The sequence below is a fragment of the Gobio gobio genome (assembly GCF_949357685.1).
Source record: "Gobio gobio genome assembly, chromosome: 2".
In the NCBI taxonomy this organism is placed as follows: domain Eukaryota; kingdom Metazoa; phylum Chordata; class Actinopteri; order Cypriniformes; family Gobionidae; genus Gobio; species Gobio gobio.
This window is the reverse complement of record NC_137098.1, coordinates 56,690,083-56,713,787: the sequence shown is the minus strand read 5'-3', so window position 1 is coordinate 56,713,787 and position 23,705 is coordinate 56,690,083. Positions and strand designations below refer to the sequence as shown.

The 23,705-nt window shown below is 37.6% G+C and overlaps 1 protein-coding gene across 1 annotated transcript; it reads right to left on the bottom strand.

The window, feature by feature from the left end:
* Window positions 1-1,428: 1,428 nt before the first annotated feature.
* Window positions 1,429-19,583, bottom strand: ankdd1a (ankyrin repeat and death domain containing 1A). Its single transcript, XM_079810887.1, has 15 exons — window positions 19,395-19,583; window positions 18,877-18,980; window positions 17,574-17,672; window positions 15,899-15,997; window positions 15,625-15,729; window positions 13,278-13,376; window positions 12,990-13,088; window positions 12,815-12,913; window positions 12,624-12,722; window positions 8,160-8,258; window positions 7,963-8,061; window positions 7,761-7,856; window positions 3,305-3,506; window positions 2,476-2,607; window positions 1,429-2,143 (listed from the first exon to the last, which is right to left on the bottom strand). The coding sequence occupies exons 1-15, from the start codon at window positions 19,432-19,434 to the stop codon at window positions 2,082-2,084; spliced, it is 1,533 nt and encodes a 510-aa protein (XP_079667013.1). The 5' UTR covers window positions 19,435-19,583; the 3' UTR covers window positions 1,429-2,081.
* Window positions 19,584-23,705: the final 4,122 nt, after the last annotated feature.

The window sequence follows — 23,705 nt, the reverse complement described above, 5'->3', positions numbered from 1 at the left end:
ATTTTGATTCCAATTCGCAAGCTTGAGATTCAGTACATTTTCGTTTTCAATTCGATATTGCTTTGGATATCAGGTACAGTAGCCCAAGTCAATTTTTCTCAAAGAAAAACAAAATCTCTCAAATAATAATAATCAGTGTTCCTCAGATCCGGTCCTCGAGGGCCACTGCCCTGCATGCAGAGTTTAGTTCCAGCGCTAATCAAACACACCTGAACAAGCTAGTCATGGGCTGCATCCAATCACCCCCCCCCCCCCCCCCCCAACCCTCATTCACTATTCCCTACGTTAGTCCACTAATACAGTTCACTTGAAGGAGTGAATGAAAACGAGTGAGTGAATTCGGACAGCCGTTGAGTGTACATCGGCTGTACACTCGTTATTGCGGTGCAGTGTGGGATTGAATGAGAGCACTCAATAACGTCCACTATGGTTTCGGACACCACTATAAATGGTTGTCCCCTCATATAAATGCCCTATTTGAGGGTATAGGGGCGATTTTGGGTTCAGCTATGGTCTTCAGAGTTACTAGTAAATTGCAGGTAAGCGAGTTTGATCATGGTCTGAGCTAAACTCTGCAGGACATTACGTTTATATGAATGATTGATTTGTGTAAATGTAACGTTACGTAACATATTATTTGCACGTCTTTCCGCTGTTGAAACAATGTTTGAGCGATTACATGAGACATACATTTTTGTAAGTTGTACTCAGGGCTGGCAATGGCTGAGATTCACTGAGGGGACTCTAGTTTTTTACTTTCAATGACTTTTCAGGTGTATTTAAATATAAAATCTTCTATAGGCCTAATCTATAATAACATTAAACATATTTAATGTTTCCCCCAAACAATTTTTTCTTGAGTGTCACAGCACATGAAAGGTCAATTAACAACATTTATGAATGGTGTGTGGCCACAAACGCTTCATTCAACAGAATCTCTTCTTGGAGAAAATGATCTGTGTATATTGCGTAAGAATCTGCATAATCTGCATACAGAATATAACAGGTCACAATAAAGGTTTCAATGACTCACTCATGAAGACTTCACTTGTTTCACTACTGGATGAATCAGTCATTTTGAACAAATCTTTTGAATAAATTATTATATGACAAATACATTTATAAAAGTCACTTGTCCCCCTGTGTTACCCCCCATTTCCAGCCCTGGTTGTACTGTATCTTTCAACATACCTTCTGATGATCGGTTCATTGCTTGACAATCTGTCATTCCACATTTAAGAGTGCCAAACGGTATCTACTGTTTGAATTTCATCATAAAATAGACATCATTTGAAAGCTGAGACTTTGTTTTGCATGAAATTAACAAAACACCAAGCTTATTGTGATCTATTGGATGTGAGGCACGCTTCAAATTAGTGAATGGATAATTGGATATCAAAATGAGAATGATTCAAATAGAGAAATCAGTATTGTTAACCGAGCCATAATCTGCATAAAATACTGCAGTGGTTTATTCTCTTAATTTCAAACCACAATCTTCTCTTTTTTGTCCCACAGTCATATAAAACATTTACACAATAAAAAGTTTAGGCTTTTCAGGGTGATGATCAGTACTGCATATTAGACACATTTAAACACAAAGTATGTGTTTCCCAGTATCCTGGGCAATGCAGCTGTGTTAGCATTAGATTTGCTTCTATTCTTAAAAATAACTATTTTAGCAGAAAAACTGTATCTACAAATAAATAAAGGACAGTAAGACATGCAGAATGAATCAGAAATTCTTCTGAAATTCATAAAAAATTCTTCCAGCATGACCAAAAAGTTGACATGTTACTGCTTTGTGAGTTTTTCGACAAAGAAAAGAAACAATATCTTCTTGTTCTCCTAAAATAACGCTGTCATTAGATTAATTTTTCGCAATATCAATGTTTCCACAGAAATGTATAGTTTAAATCCAAAGTCATATTTGCTCTTGTTGTGAACAGGCAATGTTTTCCTAGTCACATCACTGAGGTTGTATGATAAGGAGTATTTGTGCTTCTTCAGTTCTCTGCGTTTCAAAAGCAATCTCCTGGTTGGTTTGCGCTCAATCCAGAATTACCTCAATGAATCTCCCATCACATTGCAGAGCATTTTTTAGCAGAAGACGGGTCCGCATTTGCCTGCCGTCGTATGCTTTCTTTTTGGAAGAAAAGAAAGTTATAAAAGAGGTAAGGTGAAAGACAGAGAAACTTTCAATCTTCTAAAACGCAATCCTAGTCAAAATGGCATGAAAAACTTTGGTTGGTCCTTACATGTCTATATTTTGTCAGTTCTTGGCTAAAATAAGTTACAAATGGGGCAGATTTTGTTTAAAATTTGCATACAAATTCACTACAATGCATTCTGGGATTGCCTTCCAAAAAGACATGCAATTCTGCCTAAAAGATCGGCAGATTGAGTCTGAAATGCACATATGATGCATTGAAATTCCATCTAGCTTATACACATGAACTGTAATGATGAATTCACCTGCCAGATCGATCCTTGAGATTCCGATCAGACCTTCGTACAAGCCCTTGATGGGGTTTTCTCCAGCGGTGATCACACCGTGCAGCCAGATGAGCAGCATTCTGTGCCCATGCTCCTTGTAGCTCTTTGTACCTTTTAAAATTCAGAGCTTGTCATCACTATGGCACATATCTATCACATCGGACACATTGAGGCTGCCTGCTCTATGATCCTAGAACAATGATGCAAATTAAACTTTCTATATTCCATTTAGTCTGAGTAGTAGTGGTGAGGAAGACTTCCAAGCAATGTCTATTTCAAATTCCAGAACTCATATATTTAGAGACATTTTATACATATTTTAAAATTAAGATATTTGGCATTTTCAGTAAACCATTTGTTTGTATTATCTGAGAATATGCATTGTCTTTGATTGTCACTTTCTTTTCAATCCCGTTATGCTGTGACATTTCATAATGTTTTTCATTTGAATCATATTTTTTGTACTAAAAAATCAAAACTGATTTTGAAAGTAGTCTCTTATGCTCCCCAAAAGTGCATTTATTAGATTTATTATTTACTCCAGTCTTCAGTGTCACGTGATCCTTCAGAAATCATTCTAATATATCTAATATGTTGATTTGGTTCTGTAAAACATTTCTTATTATTATCAATGTTGAAAACAGTTGTGCTGCTTAATATTTTAGCAAAAACCGCGATGATTACTTTGATGATTAGAAAGTAAAAAAAAAAAGAATTTACTGTCACTATTGATCAATTTAATGCACCCTTTCTAAATAAAAGCTCTAATTTATATATCAGCAGCAGATCACAGCATTAGATGGTGTACCTGTCCACTGGTGCTCTATGGCTCGAATATGTGCTTCAGAGAACTTCCAGTGCCGAGCCAGTGTTTTCCACTCGCCTGGTTTGAGATACTTGGTGGAAAGTTTCCATAGGACGGATCGGATATGTTGTGTCTCCTGTTGATGGTCTTGCTTAAAGGTAAGACTCGTTCCCACTAGAGAGTCAGAGTCACTCGTCTCATTTTCCTGGAGGGCAAATTAACAAATTAAATATAGCACACAATCTTTAACTATGATAGATAATTAAATAAGACTAATTTAAGCTTAAAGGGATAGTTCACCCAAAAATGAAAATTAGCCCATGATTTACTCGCCCTCAAGCCATCCTAGGTGTATATGACATTCTTCTTTCAGACGAATACAATCAGAGTTATATTAAAAAATGTCTTGGCTAATCCAAGTATTATAATGGCAGCCAACAATTTGAAGACCATAAAAGTGTATCCATCCATTATAAAAGTGCTCCACACGGCTCCAGGAAGTTAATAAAGTCCTTCTGAAGCGAAGCGATGGGTTTGTGTAAGAAAAATATCCATATTTAATACGTTATACAGGGAGTGCAGAATTATTAGGCACGTTGATTTTCTGATCATATTTTTTTTCCAGGCACATTTGACCAATTCCAAACCACAGTAATCCTAATAACTACTATTGATTTAGTATTTAATAATGTATAAGTGATATATAATTGTTCATGAAGGCTGGAAATGAAAAACACCTTATATTCAGGTGTGCAGAATTATTAGGCATGTTTTCTTTTACAGATAAATTGAGCCAAAAAAGAGATTTAACTCAGACTGAAAAGTCAAAAAGTATTAAATGCCCATGAGAAGGATGCAATACTAATGCAATACTAGACATTGCAGTTAAGGCATGACCATTGGACAGTGAAATGCTCGTTGGGTCAGCAGGGTCAGACAAAAACATGTGGCGGAGAAAAGACACCTATTAACCGCAAAAGAATTAAGAATTAAGGTGAAGAATTAAGGGTGAAACCATCAGGAACCCTTTAGTCTCCAGCGCCACCATTTTCCAGAGCTGCAACCTACCTGGAGTCTCCAGAAGTGCAAGGTGTCAGGATCTTAGAGACTTCAGTTAGGTAAAGAATCCCAAAAAATGACCCCCACTAAATAAGAATCATAAGCTGAAGTGTTGTAAAATACATGAAGCCTGCTTTTTTATAGGCTTTATAGGTTTTATAGGTTGAGAATGACTCTTGAAGGACCAGCACCACATCCTCTAGTACCACTGTTTGAAGAATTCATCTTCCAGAATCTGGCAGTACGTTTTGGGAGTTCATTTTAGTCCATCCTGAAGTCCGTTTTGCAGAGATGGACTAAAAATGAACTCCCAAAACGTACTGCCAGATTCTGGAAGATGAATTCTTCAAACAGTGGTACTAGAGGATGTGGTGCTGGTCCTTCAAGAGTCACTCTCAACCTATCTGTCCATAAAGCCTATAAAAAAACCTTCTTCGTGTATTTTACAACACTTCAGCTTGTGATTCTTATCTAGTGGGGGTCATTTTTTAGGATTCTTTACTTAACTGAAGTCTCTGAGATCCTGACACCTTGCACTTCTGGAGACTCCAGGTAGGTTGCAGCTTTGGAAAATGGTGGCGCTGGAGACTAAAGGGTTCCTGATGGTTTCACCCTTAATTCTTCACCTTAATTCTTAATTCTTTTGCAGTTAACAGGTGTCTTTTCTTCACCACATGTTTTTGTCAGATCCTGCTGACCCAACGAGCATTTCACTGTCCAATGGTCATGCCTTAACTGCAATGTCTAGTATTGCATTAGTATTGCATCCTTCTCATGGGTAGGGCTGGGCGATATGGAGCAAAAAATATATCTCGATATATTTTGCTATATCTCGATATACGATATATATCTCGATATCTTTACAGGAAAAATAACCCCCCAAAAACTACTGCAAAAACAAATGTGCCAAATACCACAGTCTTTTTTTTTTTATTGAAGTGCAAAGAGTTAGGCAGTTCATGTAGGAACAAAGTAGGGATGCAACAATACAGTAAATCCACAGTTCAATACATACCTCGGTTTTTTTTACCACGGTTTTCGGTTCGGTTCTGATGGCTAGTCGTATCAGATTTTTGCTATTCTATTCTTAGCTGAACATCAAGAGCTTAAGGAGGAAAAAATAACATTTTTTTATTGCAATACTCTTTCTTTATTTTACTTAAAAGACTTGAAAACCTTACTTAAACTTAAAACTTTACTTTTAAAAAACCTTGTACACATTCCTAGTGTACTGTATAATATAAAATAAATATATATTTATAAAGATTTACACTGGCAGCTCAGAGCAGTACAGCAGCATTTAAGTATGAAATTGAATTAATAAATGTAAAAATAAAACACTACATAGACTTCCCTATAAAATATACATTGATTCTTATTAAAGCTACTGTATTAGTTTTTCAGTCAGGAGCCGTGAGTGATTTTGTCTTTTCCTTTAGTGGTTAATAAAATAACAAAAGACATAGTTCACTCAAAAATGAAAATTCTGTCATTGATTACTCGCGCTCAAGTTGTTTTAAACCTGAATAAAGTTCTTTCTTCTGTTGGACATAACATATATTTTGAAGAATATTGGAAACCAAACAGTTGCTGGTCCCCATTGTAGGAAATAATAATATGAATGCCAATCGCTACCATCAGCTGTCTGTGTTCAACAGAAGAAATTAATACAGGTTTGGAACAACATTAGAGTGAGTAAATAATGACATCATTTTAGAGTGAACTGTCCCTTTAAGGACAAGCGGCAGCATGTTCACTATAGGCTGCCCTGCTGTCAATTTAAGACGTTCACTCATCTAATATACAAACACACGCCGATTTTACTTTCACTTTAGACATAACCGACTGTGTTTATGTTAACCAGTAATCAAGATTTAGTCCAGTAACACTTGTTTGACAGGCTTTTAGTGCGCGCGCTCGGGAAAGCACATGGTGCCCTACACGCAAGGCTTTAAAACGCATGCAAATAATGAATTTTCATTCAAACATAAAACAACTCAAATCAAGGGCATAGTAAGTAACCTTCTCCAGCAAGCAAGCCGCTCTCTCGCCGTAGTGTACAGTCGCGGGAGTTCTTGTCTCGCAAAGTAATGCTGCCTTGGTAAACTGTATCTTGGATCAAGTGTTTGAGAACCAACTGTCGGCATTCATGGCAGTAGACATCTGTCTGCTGTTCGTCCGACGCCTTAAAACCGAAGTATCTCCATATAATGCAGCCAGTTGTTTTTAAGACGAGTTCTGCAGCCTCCGAGCTGGTTGCGGACGCCGCCATGACAACACGCGAGGGGAGGGGGAACAAAAGCAAGGAGGCGGGGGGCGAGCGAGCGGGCGCGAGCACAGCCCAGAGAAGGCAAACAAGCAAAGTGGCGGATTCAGAATTAAATATAAACAATATATCGATATATACGATATGTCAAAATCCATATCGTGTTTAAAAAATATCTCGATATATTTTAAATATCGAGATATCGCCCACCCCTACTCATGGGCATTTAATACTTTTTGACTTTTCAGTCTGAGTTAAATCTCTTTTTTGGCTCAATTTATCTGTAAAAGAAAACATGCCTAATAATTCTGCACACCTGAATATAAGGTGATTTTCATTTCCAGCCTTCATTAACAATTATATATCACTTATACATTATTAAATACTAAATCAATAGTAGTTATTAGGATTACTGTGGTTTGGAATTGGTCAAATGTGCCTGGAAAAAAAATATGATCAGAAAATCAACGTGCCTAATAATTCTGCACTCCCTGTAAAGTAAAACATCTAGTTTCTGGCGGACTGCTTTCCGTATTCAACTGACTGCGAGAGGCGTTACACTTTCTTCGTAAGTTGAATATGGAAGGCGATCCGCTGGAAGCTAGATATAAGTCAAGTCAAGTCAAGTCAACTTTATTTATATAGCGCTTTTCACAATACACATTGTTTCAAAGCAGCTTTACAGAAAGTGCATTTCATAAATGTACATTGAAAATTTATTTGGATATTTAGTTGAAAAAATTAAGAAAAATTTTGTGAAATTTTGTTTCCCCAATTGAGCAAGCCAAGCCAGAGGCAACAGGCAACAGTGGCAAGGAAACCAAAACCCCATCAGGTGACCTAATGGAGAAAAATAAACCTTAGGAGAAACCAGGCTTAGTCAGGGTGCCCGTTCTCCTCTGGCCTATTTTAATTGATAAAGTTTTAAATATGGATATTTTTCTTACAAAAACCCATCAATTTGATTCAGAATGGCTTTTTTAACCCCCCGGAGCCGCGTGGATTACGTTTATAATGGATGGATGCTCTTTTTTGGGCTTTAAATTTTGGGCTGCCATTCACTGCCATTATAAAGCTTGGATGAGCCAGGGCATTTTTGGGTGAACTATCCCTTTAAATGTACATTGAACATACCTTTTCCCATTTGTAAAATCTGTCAGCTTTGATAATCATGTCAACAACATTCACATGGTTGCCTCGTGCTGCAACATCCAGTGACGTCTTCCCCTGCTGTAACATTAAAAGTAAACTTCTTTTGTTTAATTGTTTGATTTGAATTGTATTCCAATATGAAAATATATCATCCACACCGAAGTATGATAACAGGAAATTGCACCTTGTCGAGTAGATTGAGGTTGACTCCAGATATCAGGATCAACTCAGCGATGTTTTGCCTTCCGTGTTCTGCTGCTATGTGCAAAGCAGTTTGAAGCCGCTGTAAGGAACAATTGTTGATGAATTAGGAAGCCATTTTTATAAATCACTGAAATCAACATAATTTGCATTTTTAAATGTGATAGGAACCACACTCACATTGTCAAAGATGTCCAGGTCGCATCCAGCATCGATAAGATCCTTTACTATTTCTGTGGAGTTGTTGAGTACTGCCAGGTGTAGAGCTGAAATATGTTGCTGGCAAGGAATAATCATATTGTATAGAATAATGAATACTATGGGTAGTACAAAGCAGAATCTAAAAATGCAAATGGTCTTGGCATTTGGCATACTTCATGAAGTCAAAAAATTGTAATCTTTTATGCTTATTTGTGATGTTTTAGCCCCACTGACCACAATTTGCACGGCACAATTCCTCTTCACATGCTCCACATTGTGATAACCTCACTTATTAGAATCTTGCTCAAATTACTTGTATCTCTGTATTTTGTCCTGAAGATGGGAGTGTCTATTGTCTGGATGTGGGCATTATGGAATCTGCTCTGGAATTTATTCACGTGTTTTTATGATTTACTCTTTTTTTACGTCAGCATTAGGCATGTGCCGGTATCAAATTTTCATATTGCGATTAATTGCTGAAGCTTTTATCACGGTATACGGTATTATCACGATATTGAAATAAGTACACAAAAAAAGTGTTGTCATACTATAACAGGTTAAATCACTTTCTTATAACAAAAGAACCAAACATTTAAATACAATAAAGCAATACACAAAAATGTATAAAGTAAACAAATATTTAAAACAGATTAAAGTGCAAAAGAATTATAAAGAACAATAGGTATGCTGAAATGTACATTTAACTAAGATTAATACATGCTTTAGAAGTATTTTTCATTGTCAGTTTGTTGATGAAGGAACTAATGTTAAATACTGGAGCCTTGTAAAGTGTGTGATTTAACAACAGTCAGAACATATTCAAACAATATCTAGGGCATGTAATTTAGTCCAGATTAAAATATAAAATGCAAGTTTGAAAATGAATAGCCTTAAGTCTTTAAGTATTATGTATTAGGTTATGTGATTACTGGGGAAACGGCTGCATTTCTGCTGTTCCGTCAGCGCCCTCTGCTGTCGAAGAATGAATGTGCACTTCAGCGTGTCTCCTCATTCCGCCATGTGCTCGGCTCATGCACGGTCTATTTACATCAGTGCGTGTTCCTCTTTGACCTGTTTTTCATTTTAAACGGTTGATGGGTAAAGTATTCTTAAAATTCATTCTAAAAATCTGAATAATTCGTAATAAATAATTATTCACGGTATTTTGAAGTGCCCACGATAACAATATTGTGCATGTTCATTATTGTGGTATATCATATTACTGTTTAACGGCACATGTCTAGTCAGCATTCCTTGAATCATGTTATTTTATACCGAATGTTGGCAAGAAGATCTGATTCCATAATGAAGGCAGCACAACAAGAAATGTACATTTACATATAATTTATGCATCTGCCAGATACTTAACTCAAAGTGACTAAAGGGCCCTATTTTAACGGTCTGAGCACATGGTCTAAAGCGAACACGCAAGTGCACTTAGGGCTTGTCCGAATTCACTTTTGCTAGTTTAACAACGGGAAAAATGGACGGCGGTCTAAAAGGGTTGTCCCTATTCTCTTAATGAGTCATGGGTGTGTTTTGGGCGTAACGTGCAATAAACCAATCAGAATCTCATCTCCCATTCCCTTTAAACGCCAGTTGCGTTCGCGCCATGGCGGATTCGCTATTTACATGGTGGAATTTGCAGGCGGAAAGACTGAACCCTTCTCCTGGAGAGGAATCCTTTATTTTTAATATTTAAAAATGTTTGTGTGCTGCTGCGCGTCCCTGTGTGTGTAATAAGCAGGGTGTACGCGCGCTGTGGATAGCTCAAAATAGCAATGTGCCAACAATGCACCTGAACGCACCTCGTTTTCAGACCTGCACTCCCATGGGCAAACAGATGGGCACGAATGCATTTGCTATTTAAACAACGTGGCGCTGGACTTGAAAATGATAAATGCGTTGGGCTGAAACTAGCAAAAAACACTTTTGTTTGCTTGGCGCCACATTGCGCCAGGTGTATGATAGGGCCCTTAACCAAGGAACACACCAAACCGACGCCGACCAACTAGTGGCAACGAAAGCAGACTGCTGAGTTGGCTCAGGTTGGCTCACGTCAGCAGCGTCTGGGTCCAAAGTTGCCCTGACACACCAAGCAGACGCTCGACATCTGACGGCCAAGTAGCACATCCGTTCTGCGCCTGCGTAAGAGTAAATAGCTTTCTGTACCAGCTGGTGGCAGGTAGGAATCAAACCTGTGGCCTTAGCATTGTGAGCACCATGCATATGCTAAGGTGTGTAGCGGACAGCACATTCCAGGGCCCAGTTTATGGCCGGGCCCCTCTCTGTCCATAACAGTGGACAAAGGTTTGCTACTTTTTGATTGGATCTTGGTGGACTGACACAAACAAACTGTCCAACGCCATCAGATAAAGTTGCTAGGACAACAGCCAGACACCTCTTAGAGGCAAAAAAGACCACCTCTAGTACCAAGCCCAGGAAGGACAGGACATCTCATTGGTCCACATGCAGTTTCTGCCTTTCACCCAAATCTCTAATGTCCTGGTCTATTACTGCCATAAAAATTCCACAGGACCTTAGCAGTAGTGGGTGAAAGAAAGACCACATCCAAATCCATTCATAACTATGTTAAAACTTAAGACTGATGTAAACTACACACATCCATTTCATACTTATCCAGAGAAATAAGTTTTCTCAGTGACAGCTATTTGTAATCTTACACAGATTCAGCTGTTAATGAACAAATCAATGAATGCATGACATTTCAATCTTTTTCCATCATGTTTGGTTTCTGTTTGTTTAGAATATTGCCACAGGTATTCTGAATGTGGTTTGGAAACTGAGAAATGCAATGGTAAACTTTAAAGACACTTTAAAGACTTAAAACTGTGTACAGTATGCAAATGAGTTCCACAGGAGAAAGGAAGGTGGGCCACACGATGTGCCCCCTCTGATGCCTGCAGCCAATCGCAACACTGGAATGGAGAAGCGCCAAATTGCAATCTCCTCCTATTCAGAGACACACCTTGTTCTGAGTTTCTCCTTGAGAGAGACAAACAGTTCACCAAGTTCGGAGTCTCCCCAGCAAGGATGAAACTGTAACAGTTCAACAAGTACTGAGTCTGTCCGGCAAGGATGAGACTGTAACAGTTCAACAAGTTCTGAGTCTCCCTGCGAGGATGAGATTGTGACAGAGCAACAAGTTCTGAGTCTGTCCGGCGAGGATGAGACTGTGACAGAGCAACCAAGTTCTGAGTCTCTGGTTAATCCAGAGAAACAACAAAAGATCTGAGGATCTGAGTCTGCAGCTTGTGAGGCAGCAACAGATACGACCACGTTCTGAGCCTCCAGCCTGTGAGGAAAGAGACATTAACAACCACTACGTTCAGCGTTTTAGTCCAGCGAGACGACTACAGCATGTCCCGGGTCTCCATGCCAGAGAGACAAAAGCGGATTGACCAAGTCCTGAGTATCTGACCCACAGAGTCAGAAGACACAAAGAGACATTTGCAACAAGGTTAAGCTCAGGAGAGCAAAACCTTCACTTCGAGGTTCCTTCGTCTGCGTGTTCCAGATTAAGGACCTTCTGCACCTTCTTCAGGGACTCATCTGCATGTTTCAGATTTTAGGACCCTTTGGTGTCCTAAAATCTTCGTGTTCAAGACCGTTGAAACGGATTCCAGCTCCTTTCCCACTGCATTGTCACTCAGCATAACCAGTGGATGAAGTCACCTCCATCGGACTGCTTACTCAACTAAGTGGAACATAAATATCACTTAACCAAACCTCTTTCCAGAAACCTTGTCTTTCCAGATAAACAACAGTTTATCTTTCCATAAGATAACGCAACTCTTCCATAGCCACACTCAACTTAATCACATGTATTTTATGCATTTTATGCACTTTATTCCTTTATCATTCATTGTATTCACTTAGTAGTTGTGTTAGTTATTCTTGTTTATCTTTTGTTAATAAAATCAATTGTGTCTTACTTGTGCTGATAATAGAGAAAAGGCTCTACAAGTTAGAAATCTCACCAATCTTTCAGATAAATCAGCTGACCAACTCTCCCCACTTTACATTCAATCTAAAATGATTGAACAGCCTCCTATGTGGAGTGTTCTCATACAGCCAAGGTAAAAGGCCTTGACTAGTGTCCCAAATTAAGAGAGGAGGAAGGTGGTCATCTGATGTACTCATAACTACACCTTACGTGTGATCCAAAATCACAACGTCAGCAGTGACGTGAGTACCAATCACTACCTTACTTAGCATCCTTGGATGGACGAAGGTAAAATCACTACATAATTGGCCCTGGGTGGGCCCGAAAGTGAAATTATTACAAGTGTTTAACAATAATGAATTTGGCCCTCCAACATCCTCTCCTGCTCTACAGTAAATGTTATACTTCTTCTTAGCTTCTTGAAAAGCAAGCATGTTGTGGTGTTGGACTGTCAACTGAAGTTGTTTAGTACTCACTGTGTCTACTGAATCCAGATTGATCCCAGCCTGTACCAGCAGTCTGACCTCTCTGCCTGAGCCATGCTGGGCCACCAAATGAAGAGCCGTTCTGTTGCTCTATAAGAAAACACATTACCATGTGCTGTACTGAAAACAAGTTCTCATTAGTTAAGATGGAGACTGCTGATAATATAACACATTGTACTCACATGAGTAAGTTCATTGACATTGCAGCCAGCCTCCAGAAACAGTCTGATACACTCATAATGACCCCCGTCAGCTGCCAAATGTAAAGCTGTCATGCCGTCCTGTTAAAAGAGCACAATGTGAAGCAAATCAACGACACCAAACCAAAAGAGCTCTTACAATTGGAGTGAAACTTACAATATTTCTTTCATCAATGTTCTCCACGGTCTCCATAATCTTCTGAAGGACATCGCTGTGGCCTTGCTTAGCTGCCAAATGCAGTGCAGTGTTCTCCTCCTGCAGAATCATATTGACAGTGCTCACGTCTTTGACCTCATATCATCACGGCAGTGTCACACAACTTAAAATGCTGTAACCTGAAAAAGGGACATTTTCTTTTTTTTTTGCTGAGTTTAGTAGTAGAGAAAATCTAATTAGCACACACTGAGGGGCGTCTCTGCATGTGTGACTCGTTCTGGTCCTCACCTTGTCCTTGAGATCATGAGCACAGCCCATACCAATGAGAAACTCCACCACCTCCAGGTGTCCATGCTCTGCGGCTGAATGAAATGCCGTCTTACCTGACTGACACAACAGATGGAGACACTTTAGAAAGGACGTAATGTACTACTTTCCATAAGCACTTTACAGCTGTTAACATTACATTTTAATAGGTAATGAAAAAGTTTCGACAGAAAGCACAATGAAATATTGATCTTGATGTGATTTTGGTATTAATTATTTAATTTGCAAAACATCTAATAGAGCACAAATCTCATCATAAACTTGTGTGTAATGAATGAATAGCATAATTCTATTCACAAATTCACAAATAATAAATGTCCCACAATCTATAATTTCAGGACTTCAAAAGACTTACAAAAACTTACACTGCACTTACAAAATAGATCAGAGAATGCTCCAAATCTTTGTTTTAAAGGTGCAGTGTGTAATATTTATGAGGATCTATTGACAGAAGTGCAATATAATGAGACAAAAACATTTGTCAAGACAAACTTTGAAGTTGGCTTGAGAAAGCTGGACCAGAAAGTTTGAAGAAAGTGAGTAGACAGACAGACAGATAGATAGACACACACACACACACACACACTCTCTCTCTCACGCTTACTCACCCACCCACACACACCCACCCACCCACACACACACACACACTCTTAAGTCCGATCAGTTCGAAAAGATATAGCACACTAAGTCAGAACAGTCTGAAGGTCTGAGCCAAGTTTGGAGTATGTAGAGTTAAAGCTCTAGGAGGAGATATGTACATTTTAGGGTCAGAAGACAATAAGATTTCAGTAAGTTGGCTCTCTCAAGCCAACTTAATAATATAATGTATGTAATAATGTAATAGAATGAGCCATTTCTATCTACATACACTGCGGGTCCCAATATGGTGATGTGCAATGTATATTATGAGAAAAGGAAAATGTATTTTTTGACCTTTGATGCATATAAACCTGCTGTAGGCGACCTCCAAAACAAAATTAGGAACCTTTAAAATTAGGGCACTTTAAAGGGATAGTTCACCCTGAAATGAAAATAAAGCCATCTTTTACTCATCCTGCTGTTGTTCCAATGCCCTATGTCCTTCTATTTTTTTCGGACCTCAAAAGCAGAAATTAAAAAAAATAGTCCTGCACGCGTTCCTTCCTATAATGGCAGTGAATAGTGACCAGGCTAAAACATTACAAAAAATATACAAAAGTATCATGCAATGATACAGTGATATATGGAAAGTGTTCAGGAGGCATACTATAAGGTTTTGCGAGAAAGAAACCGTATTATTCAGTCAAAACACTGAGCTCAGTCTTTACTCTGAGCACGCTCCTGTGAGAGTGCGAGCCGTCAGCAGGCGCCGGCGCTCATGCTTACTATAACTCGCACTGTTGTCATGGTACCCAGGATAAGCACACACACACACACACCATTTTGAGAAATCAGGCTCAATAGAAACAAACGCGACTCTCGTCTTTTCTATAAGGTATATGATAAGAAATAACACAATAATACTAATAATAAAACCTCCTGAAGTGAATATTGCGTACCGGTTGTCATGACAACATTGCGTGACGGGCTGCTGAGTCAGTGCTGACGGCTCGAACTCATCACAGGAACACGAGCAGAGTAACGGCCGAGCTCAGTGTTTTGACTGAATAATACGGTTTCTTTCCTGCAAAACCTTTTTAGTATGCCTCCTGAACATTCCATATATGGCGCGCGTCTCACTGTATCATTGCATGATACTTTTGTATAATTTTTTTTAATGTTTTAGCCTGGTCGCTATTCACTGCCATTATAGGAAGGAGCGCGTGCAGGACTATTTTTTTTAAATTTCTGCTTTTGAGGTCCGAAAAATATATTAGGGCATAGGACATATGGCATTAGAACAACAGCAGAATGAGTAAAAGATGGCTTTATTTTCATTTCAGAGTGATTATTATTTCCAGGACCCCCCTACCCTGGATAAAAACATTTATTCTAGCTTCTTGTCAATTATTTATTATGTTGATCATTTATTGTGTCGATATACCAGTTAACATTTACAACATTGTGTGTATGCTGCATAAAAAAAATTGTTCAAACATAGGTGAATATGTAAATTCTGAAACATATAATATAATAAATGATGTAACATTCTATAAAAAAATCTATTTTGATTTTATTGTGACTTGTAGCAATACATTGAAAAGCAAATCCCTTTCGGGACTCTCTAATGTAGCATATATCAGGGAACTGAGGGTGCAATTCTCTGTAATAAAAGACATTACACTTCAAGATCATGGGTATTAATGTGAGAAACATTTTTAATTCTCACCTTGTCACATTTATTAAGCTGCACGTTTTCAAGATCTTCCATGATATACTCCAGAATACTGATGTGACCCCTCTGGGCAGCACAGTGCAAAAGATTCAAGCCGTTCTGAAGACAAAAGAAATGAGACAGTTCAGTCACTGTGATGCATTGAAATCAATGTTGAAGTCTGTATCTAGGGCAGTACACAGGACAATCCCGAGCACTCGAGTGAGATGCTACCACTGTCTGTATAAGATATCTGAAACTTGTCAAGGATTTTTACCAAGAGTCTTACTTTGTTTTCAGAGGTGAGCTTCGCCCCGGTTGAGACAAGAATCTTTAGGATTGACAGGTGACCAAACCACGCCGCCAAGAGCAGAGCATTCATACCAAACTGGAAAACAAGCAAGAATGTCTATATGGTCACACGACTTTTGAAAAATGAAATCTAGCCTAAAGCAGGCTTATTATAACTTATTTATTACCATAAAAAAACATTTCCATTCCTTGAAATAAAATAACATTAACCAAAATAACAAATAAAATAACTTATTTTAGTTTAAAGTTTAAAATAACTGAAACTAAATAATCAAAAAGTTAATAAAAACTATAGACATATATATATATATATATATATAATTTTTTTTATTTTTTATTTTTTTTTATTAAAATTAAATAAAAAAGTAAAAATTAAAATCAAATCAGAAAATATAAAAGTAAAATCTAATCCGAGATATTAACAAAAACTATAAAAACTTTACACTTGCCTAAATTGACTTTTCCTTAAAGGTGCAGTAAGCGATTTCTGAGAATCATTGTTGAGGACTGTTGATATTTGAAATCAATCCAAACAAACACATCCCTCCCTTCACTGCCCCACCCCCAAAATTCACGAATACGCAATGCAACAGTGGATGCCTCTTTATCATAGCTAAGGCGAAGCAAAATAAAGCTTCACAAAAAATATTATATTCATATTATTTAAATTATCTACAAAATTTTATAAAATAAAAACAGCATGCATTATAATTACATTAATTATGACCTCATATTACTTGAGGGACTGCATGGAAAATTTGTACTTTTAAAATGAATGTCACTCCACTCCAGACTATTTATGTGTATTGTGGTTTTTGCAAAAAAAAAACATTTAGAGCATCGAAAAATATACACATTCATGTATACATATACATTAATTTTAATCTCAAATTTTGATGTCTAAAAAATAATTAATTTTTTGGTCAACTTCTTTATTATCTCTTGCATTTTATGGCCACGCTGTGTTGTTGGTGTGACAAGCTTGTGTGCACAAAAACAATTCACCAAATGCATATGGAATAACACTAAAATGCTTTGACAGATTGTAACTGGCCAGTTGATGTGATATGTTATAATTTATCTAACTTGATTTTTTTTTATAAACAGTATTTTTCATATAATTAAAATTTTCTGTATAATTAAATTATTCTGCACAGTTTTTATGACCTCCTAGTACATAGTATAAAATAAATTGTCACCCTCAGGACTATTTGTGTACGTCAAAAAAAAAAAAACAAGGTTTGAAGAAAAACTTTGACCAGTTACAGCATCTAATCACTTTCACTTTACATTGTATATACATTTTCATCTACAATTTAAAAGTATTTTTATGGGGAAAAAATCCCCATCACTCACCACACTACTCACTTATCTAAAAATGTTTTGCCTTGCATTTCAGGGCCGCTCTTTGTCTCTTCAATTATTGTTGTTGGTGTAACAAGCTCATAGCCTCCAGCAATTTACAGGCCACATGGTGAATGAACATCAGCCCATTAAAGATTTACAAAGTGGAGCGATATTCCTATTATTTGTGCTCATACAGTAAATAAACATGCAACTTTATAGAACATTCAGCCTAAAATGTAACTGAATTTGAACCTGTTCCCTGTTACAGTTTGGCAGCATACAGACGGAATGCATTTGACACGTACACTGTCCATATCATCCACATCCATGTCGTGGTCTAGCAGTAGACGCAGTGCCTGTTCACTGCCAGCTCCAGCTGCCCAGTGCAGGGCCTTACGATCCATCTGTAAAATAAAAAATCAAATATTAAAAGAAACACTCACACTAACTCGCAAGCCATGCTTCGCCATGGTTTTAAGTGGTGAATAATACTGTTGTCTGGGGTAAAATAAGGGTCATATCCTGTGCTGAGGATCACAACGTGTTTTCCGACACTCTGGTGTATATCTAGGAAAAACAAAACATTCCAGGCGGAGAAATTGGCATGGTGAATGGCAACATAACTTCCTCTTACACAGCTTCCTGTACAGTATGTTCAGCGTGCTTTGCCGTGTCACCATGTTCAGAAGTGTACACCATAGTCTATTTTGTCATTTGTGTGAACATATTTATTCCAAACTTATTTTATTTTGACCAAATCTGGTTAAGGAGCACACATCATGGGGCATTTATAAACATCTTTAATAGAAGTAAATACACTATATTGCCAAAAGTTTTGGGACGCCTGCCTTTACATGCACATGAGCTTTAATGACATCCCATCCTTAATCCGTAGGGCTCAATATGGAGTTAGATTGCCAGACAGAGAAGCGTGATTTGTCACCCCAGAGAACACGTCTCCACTGCTCTAGAGTCCAGTTGCGGTGTGCTTTACACCAATGCATCTGACACTTTGCATTGCATTTGGTGATATAAGGCTTGGATGCAGCTGCTCGGCCATGGAAACCCATTCCATGAAGCTGTTCTTGAGCTAATCTGAAGGCCACACGAAGTTTGGAGGTCTGTAATTATTGAGAAAGTTGGCGACTTCTGCTCACTGTGCGCCTCAGTATGCGCTGACCCCGCTCTGATTTTATGTGGCCTACCACTTCATGGCTGAGTTGCTGTTGTTCCCAATGGCTTCCACTTTGTTATAATACCACTAACAGTTGACGGTGGAATATTTAGTAGTGATGAAATTTCGCGAATGGACTTATTGCACAGGTGGCAACCTATCACAGTACCATGGTTGAATTCACTGAGCTCCTGAGAGCGACCCATTCTTTCACAAATGTCTGTAGAAGCGTCTGCATGCATAGGTGCTTGATTTGATACACCTTTGGACATGGAAGTGATTTCAATTCAATGATTTGAAGGGGTGTCCCAATACTTTTGCCAATAGTGCATAATGCACAAAACCAACTGTGCATGTGTCAGTCCTCAACCAGTTCCTGTAGATTTGCAATGTTCAGGTATATTTATATTGGTTCAATATTGGCTATATCTCACCTTATTTTTTACTTTGATGTCCACTCCTCTTATTATCAGCTCCTCCATTCTGTCAGTGTCATTCCTCTTCGCAGCATCATGAAACTCCTTCTCTGAGCGAAGCACTAGAGAGAAATTAAAGTGGAAGGTGACAGGAGTTTTATGTGTATGGTGTATACAGGTACAAACTTCAGCAGCATACATGATGTCCACATGCATCAACAAAATTCATATCTCATGTTTCTGTTCATTTTTCAGATATTATTTATTTCTATTCAAGTTACATATGAATACTATTAGAAAATAACCAGTAGGCTACTGGTTGTAATTGACAGATCAGCTCAGCCCTAAACGATTCTCATTTGTCTAGTATAGTAACATTTTCAATAGTAACTATTTAGTAGCCACAGTTAGTTTTATAATACATTGAGATGATACATGTTTAGCCATTGAATATACTTCTCTCACTTGCCCCAGTTTCTGTTTGGACGGCTACAACACTGCCACTAGTCTTTCACTTCACTGTTTTTAACACTCACATATATCGTCTTCGGACACCAGACCGTCTTCCATCGTCATCGAATGATGGTGTGTTATGTCTCCGAAGTGGGCATCTTCTGATATATGTCTACATTTTCATCTTTTGATGTGATGTTCGTCTGTGTTTCTGTGTGATCCTCACTCAGCCCTGCTCAAGCCTGCCGCTTTGGGAAATGACGAATCCTGCTGAAGCGAACGAAGCCTCATGAATATTAAATACGACATGCTGACGTTTCTTCGCGTCCCTCCAATGGCGGAGGCTGTGATTATAAATATTAATTAGATTGTGTACAAGTTATTTCCAATGGCGAATTGTTAGGTAATGAATATTAAATAACTTGTGGACGTTGCTTTGTGACGTTCCAAAGACAAAATGTTAGTTACACACACAGAAAAAATGAGTCAGAATTTTACCTTTAGGTGTACAACAGCTTGTCACTGGGGCAGTACTATGGGGGTAGATTTGTTGCATTATTCCAAACAAATAGATTGTTATCCACAAATAAATGTAAAAAGATTCACAAAAATGAAATAAATTCACAAATAAATAGAATGAGATCCACAAATATATGCAGGAGTTTCACAAAAATGAATTAGATTCACAAATAAATACAATGACATTTGTGAATAAAAAAAATATCCACACATATGTTTTTATGTCACAAACACAACTCTGCCTTGCATTCATTTGTGAATCTCTTCCTGTGCATTTTTGAATCGCTTCCTCTGCATTTGTGGATCGCTTCTTGCACATTTGTAAATCGCAGCACAGCGCGTGGATTTTGAAACATTTCTAGCGTCTACACTCAAACAAATCCACAAATAGGTAGACTCCACCCACCGTCTACTTGAGCCAATCAGATAACGGCCATATTGTGCTGACTAAAGCCATAGAGCTCTCACTAGTTCTAAACATCTCCGCGCTGTCAGTCTGTTTTAATAGGATTTAGCAGGATAGACAGCATTTTCACTGTATTTGCAGCGATTTCTGTCGAATATTAACACAATATGTGCATTGACTTCGATTAGGCTTTACAGTAGCATTTTATTCTGGGGAGAGATAAAGAAAAGACAACGTTAATCTTTTTTTGAGTGATCTGGTCATTTTATTTGGGTCATGACAGTACAACATGATATACATCGTTGAGTATTGTAGTCAATCACGGGCATTTCTGTTGAAAATAATAACCAATCACAGTGTTTCCCACACATAGACTAACTTTTTTTTAACGCTATATAAAACGTTCAGCTGCATTTCCTTTCCCTGCTCTCCCTCCGTCTCTCTGTCACTCACGCGCGTCTCTCGCTCTCAAATTGCCAAACCTGCTTTTGATATGAAACAAAGTCTAAGCGTTTACATTTTTTTAAGTTTTAAAACGAAATTCAAACAATAAAAAGTGGTGTGGCATTGATGAGTAAAGTCAGAGGCGTTGAAAAACTACCTGCTCTCATCTCCCAGCGGCACGCGCGGTCATGTGGTTCATGGAGCTCTCATAGACGCTTTTGACTGAAAGATCTCAGAGAATCTAAAAACTGTTGAAATGACAGATAGCATCTGGATATAGTAGCTGTTGCAGTGGTGCTCACGTTATCTAACTGAAGTCTAACGATATATTATATAACACTAAACATTACCTCTAACGTGCTTCACAAAATACATCTTCTATCAAAATTCCTGAGAGGTCAACTAATGTCATAAAATCTCAAAATATGCAGAAATTTCATCAGTTTGCCAGGAGTGTGCTTGAGATAACCTACACTGAAATGAATGGGGTTCAGGGTTCAATGTTGGAACTATTATTGGTCACTCCATGACACTCTTTAAGTCTATGGGAGTGGTAACTAACGGCTCTGGACAAAACGTGATTGGTTGGAGCGAGAATGTGCTACGATTGGTCAGCACAATATGGCCGTTTTCTGATTGGCTCAAGTAGACGGTGGGTGGAGTCTACCTATTTGTGGATTTGTTTGAGTGTAGACGCTAGAAATGTTTCAAAATCCACGCGCTGTGCTGCGATTTACAAATGTGCAAGAAGCGATCCACAAATGCAGAGGAAGCGATTCACAAATGCAGAGGAAGCGATTCACAAATGCACAGGAAGAGATTCACAAATGAATGCAAGGCAGAGTTGTGTTTGTGACATAAAAAAAATATCCACACATATGTTTATATGTGTGGATATTTTTTTTATTCACAAATGTCATTGTATTTATTTGTGAATCTAATTCATTTTTGTGAAACTCCTGCATATATTTGTGGATCTCATTCTATTTATTTGTGAATTTATTTCATTTTTGTGAATCTCTTTACATTTATTTGTGGATAACAATCTATTTGTTTGGAATAATGCAACAAATCTACCCCCATACAGTACCCTTAAAGGACATCTTTGTACCTTTTTTGTGTTTGTTTTCTTTGTACATCCTAAAAGGTGCATATTAGGCTTTATAGGCCCTTGGGGGGTGGGGTAGTCAATGGAACTCATACAGGTTTGAAACAACTAGAGCGTGACTAAATGATGACAGCATTTTCATTTTTGGATGAACTATCCCTTTAAGATACTACTATGAACCTTTTTGTGGTAAAAAAAAAAAAGGTACAAAGATGTCCTTTTAAGGGTACTGCCCAGGGACAAGCTGGTGTACCCCTAAAGGGGAATATATACTATACTATACTATACTATACTATACTATACTATACTATACTATACTATACTATACTATACTATATATATATATATATATATATATATATATATATATATATATATATATATATATATATATATATATAGTAACCTATTTAATGATTTCCTGATTTGCTTGCTAAATAAATACAAAATATTTTAAGGACATATGATTTAATGTAAGCTACAAATGCTGTGCTATACCACTTTTATAGGCTACTCTTTTTTATTTACTCATGGTACTATTCATTTATGAGATCTCATCTTTTCATTTTCTATTCTTTTCCACATAATTACATCCATTACTCACTGTTATCAGACTATTTTCTTTGACAGCTGATTCTTAATTTATGATGCATCTATTTTATTATCAGATTTGATCTTTGTTGTGCAACAATAGGCAATTGAGCTTGTTTGTCTGCCTATTGGCTTTGGGTAAACCAACATGAATGCTGGACAAATGTTGACCTGTTTGAACACTAAGAGCTGTGGCATTATTGTGAGAAACCTCCACTAGAGAGAGCTGCAGACTCACATACTGCTTTGTGTGTCATGGTTTCTAGCTAGCTTCACTTCCAAAAAACTCATTTCTGGCCAATTTCATTTTCCATGCACAGCTGTTGGGGCTAATAGGCCATTTAACCTTTGTGAGTCATGAGTTGAGTTGATTCGTTGCATAGTGGCATAACATGTTTAAGCAATGCATGCTGGATAGAGAAGCATCCAATGTGGACAAAGGGCAAGTGGCAATGCAGTCATCAAGGTTTTGATTAGTGATTAAAGTAAATATATACAAATATTTAACATGTTTTATATGTTGCCAATAACAATAAAATGTTGTCTTATAGCAACACTGTCCATATTTAACAAGCTTTTGAAAAATAGATTGTGAAACAGTTTGCCTGCAACATTTAAAATAGTAAGCGTGCCATTCAGTTATCATCTCAAAAACATCAATGCTTGCTTACATTTTTATATATACTGTATGCATGTATATGTTCAAAATTTGACTTCATGTGGACATTGTAGTATGCCAAAAATGTCACTAGGGAAACAAAACAGACATTGTTCCAAAAAAACAACTCCGATCATGCCAGCAGAGGGAGATGAGTGAAACTCAAAGGCCCGGTTTCACAGACAGGGTTTAGTTTAAACCAGGATTAGGCCTTAGTTCAATTAGGGCATTTTAGCATTTATAAATGTACCTTAGAAAAAACATTACTGTTGTGCAACTTGACACAAAACAGTGGCACTGAGATATTTTAGGTTGCTTTCAGTTAAAGCTCAAACATGCATTTTAGTCTGGAATAGGCTTAAGCCTTGTCTGTGAAACCGGGGGCAGCTTTTTAAACGTGCCTTAGAAAAAAAAAAAACTTTACTGATGTACATCTCGAGACAAAACAAAGGCACTGACATATTTTAAGATATGTCAGTTCAAGTTGCTTTCAGTTTAAACTAGCCAAAGGCCTGTTATCTACACGGTATTCTGATACCATAAAAGGAAAAGGACAAATACAGATCACTTCTATAAATGGAGGAAATAGAACATGCAATGCGTAACAAAACATACCAACTTGATTGAAAATGTCTGGATAAAGTGCAGGATTGGTCAACCGACCTATA

Excerpts from the sequence above, each read along its gene's own strand:
- ankdd1a (XM_079810887.1), bottom strand. The coding sequence starts at position 19,434 with ATGACGATGGAAGACGGTCTGGTGTCCGAAGACGATATAT. Across the intron at positions 13,089-13,277 it reads CTCATGATCTCAAGGACAAG|GAGGAGAACACTGCACTGCA; the intron begins GTGAGGACCAGA and ends ATGATTCTGCAG. Across the intron at positions 8,062-8,159 it reads ACCTGGACATCTTTGACAAT|CGGCTTCAAACTGCTTTGCA; the intron begins GTGAGTGTGGTT and ends TGTTCCTTACAG.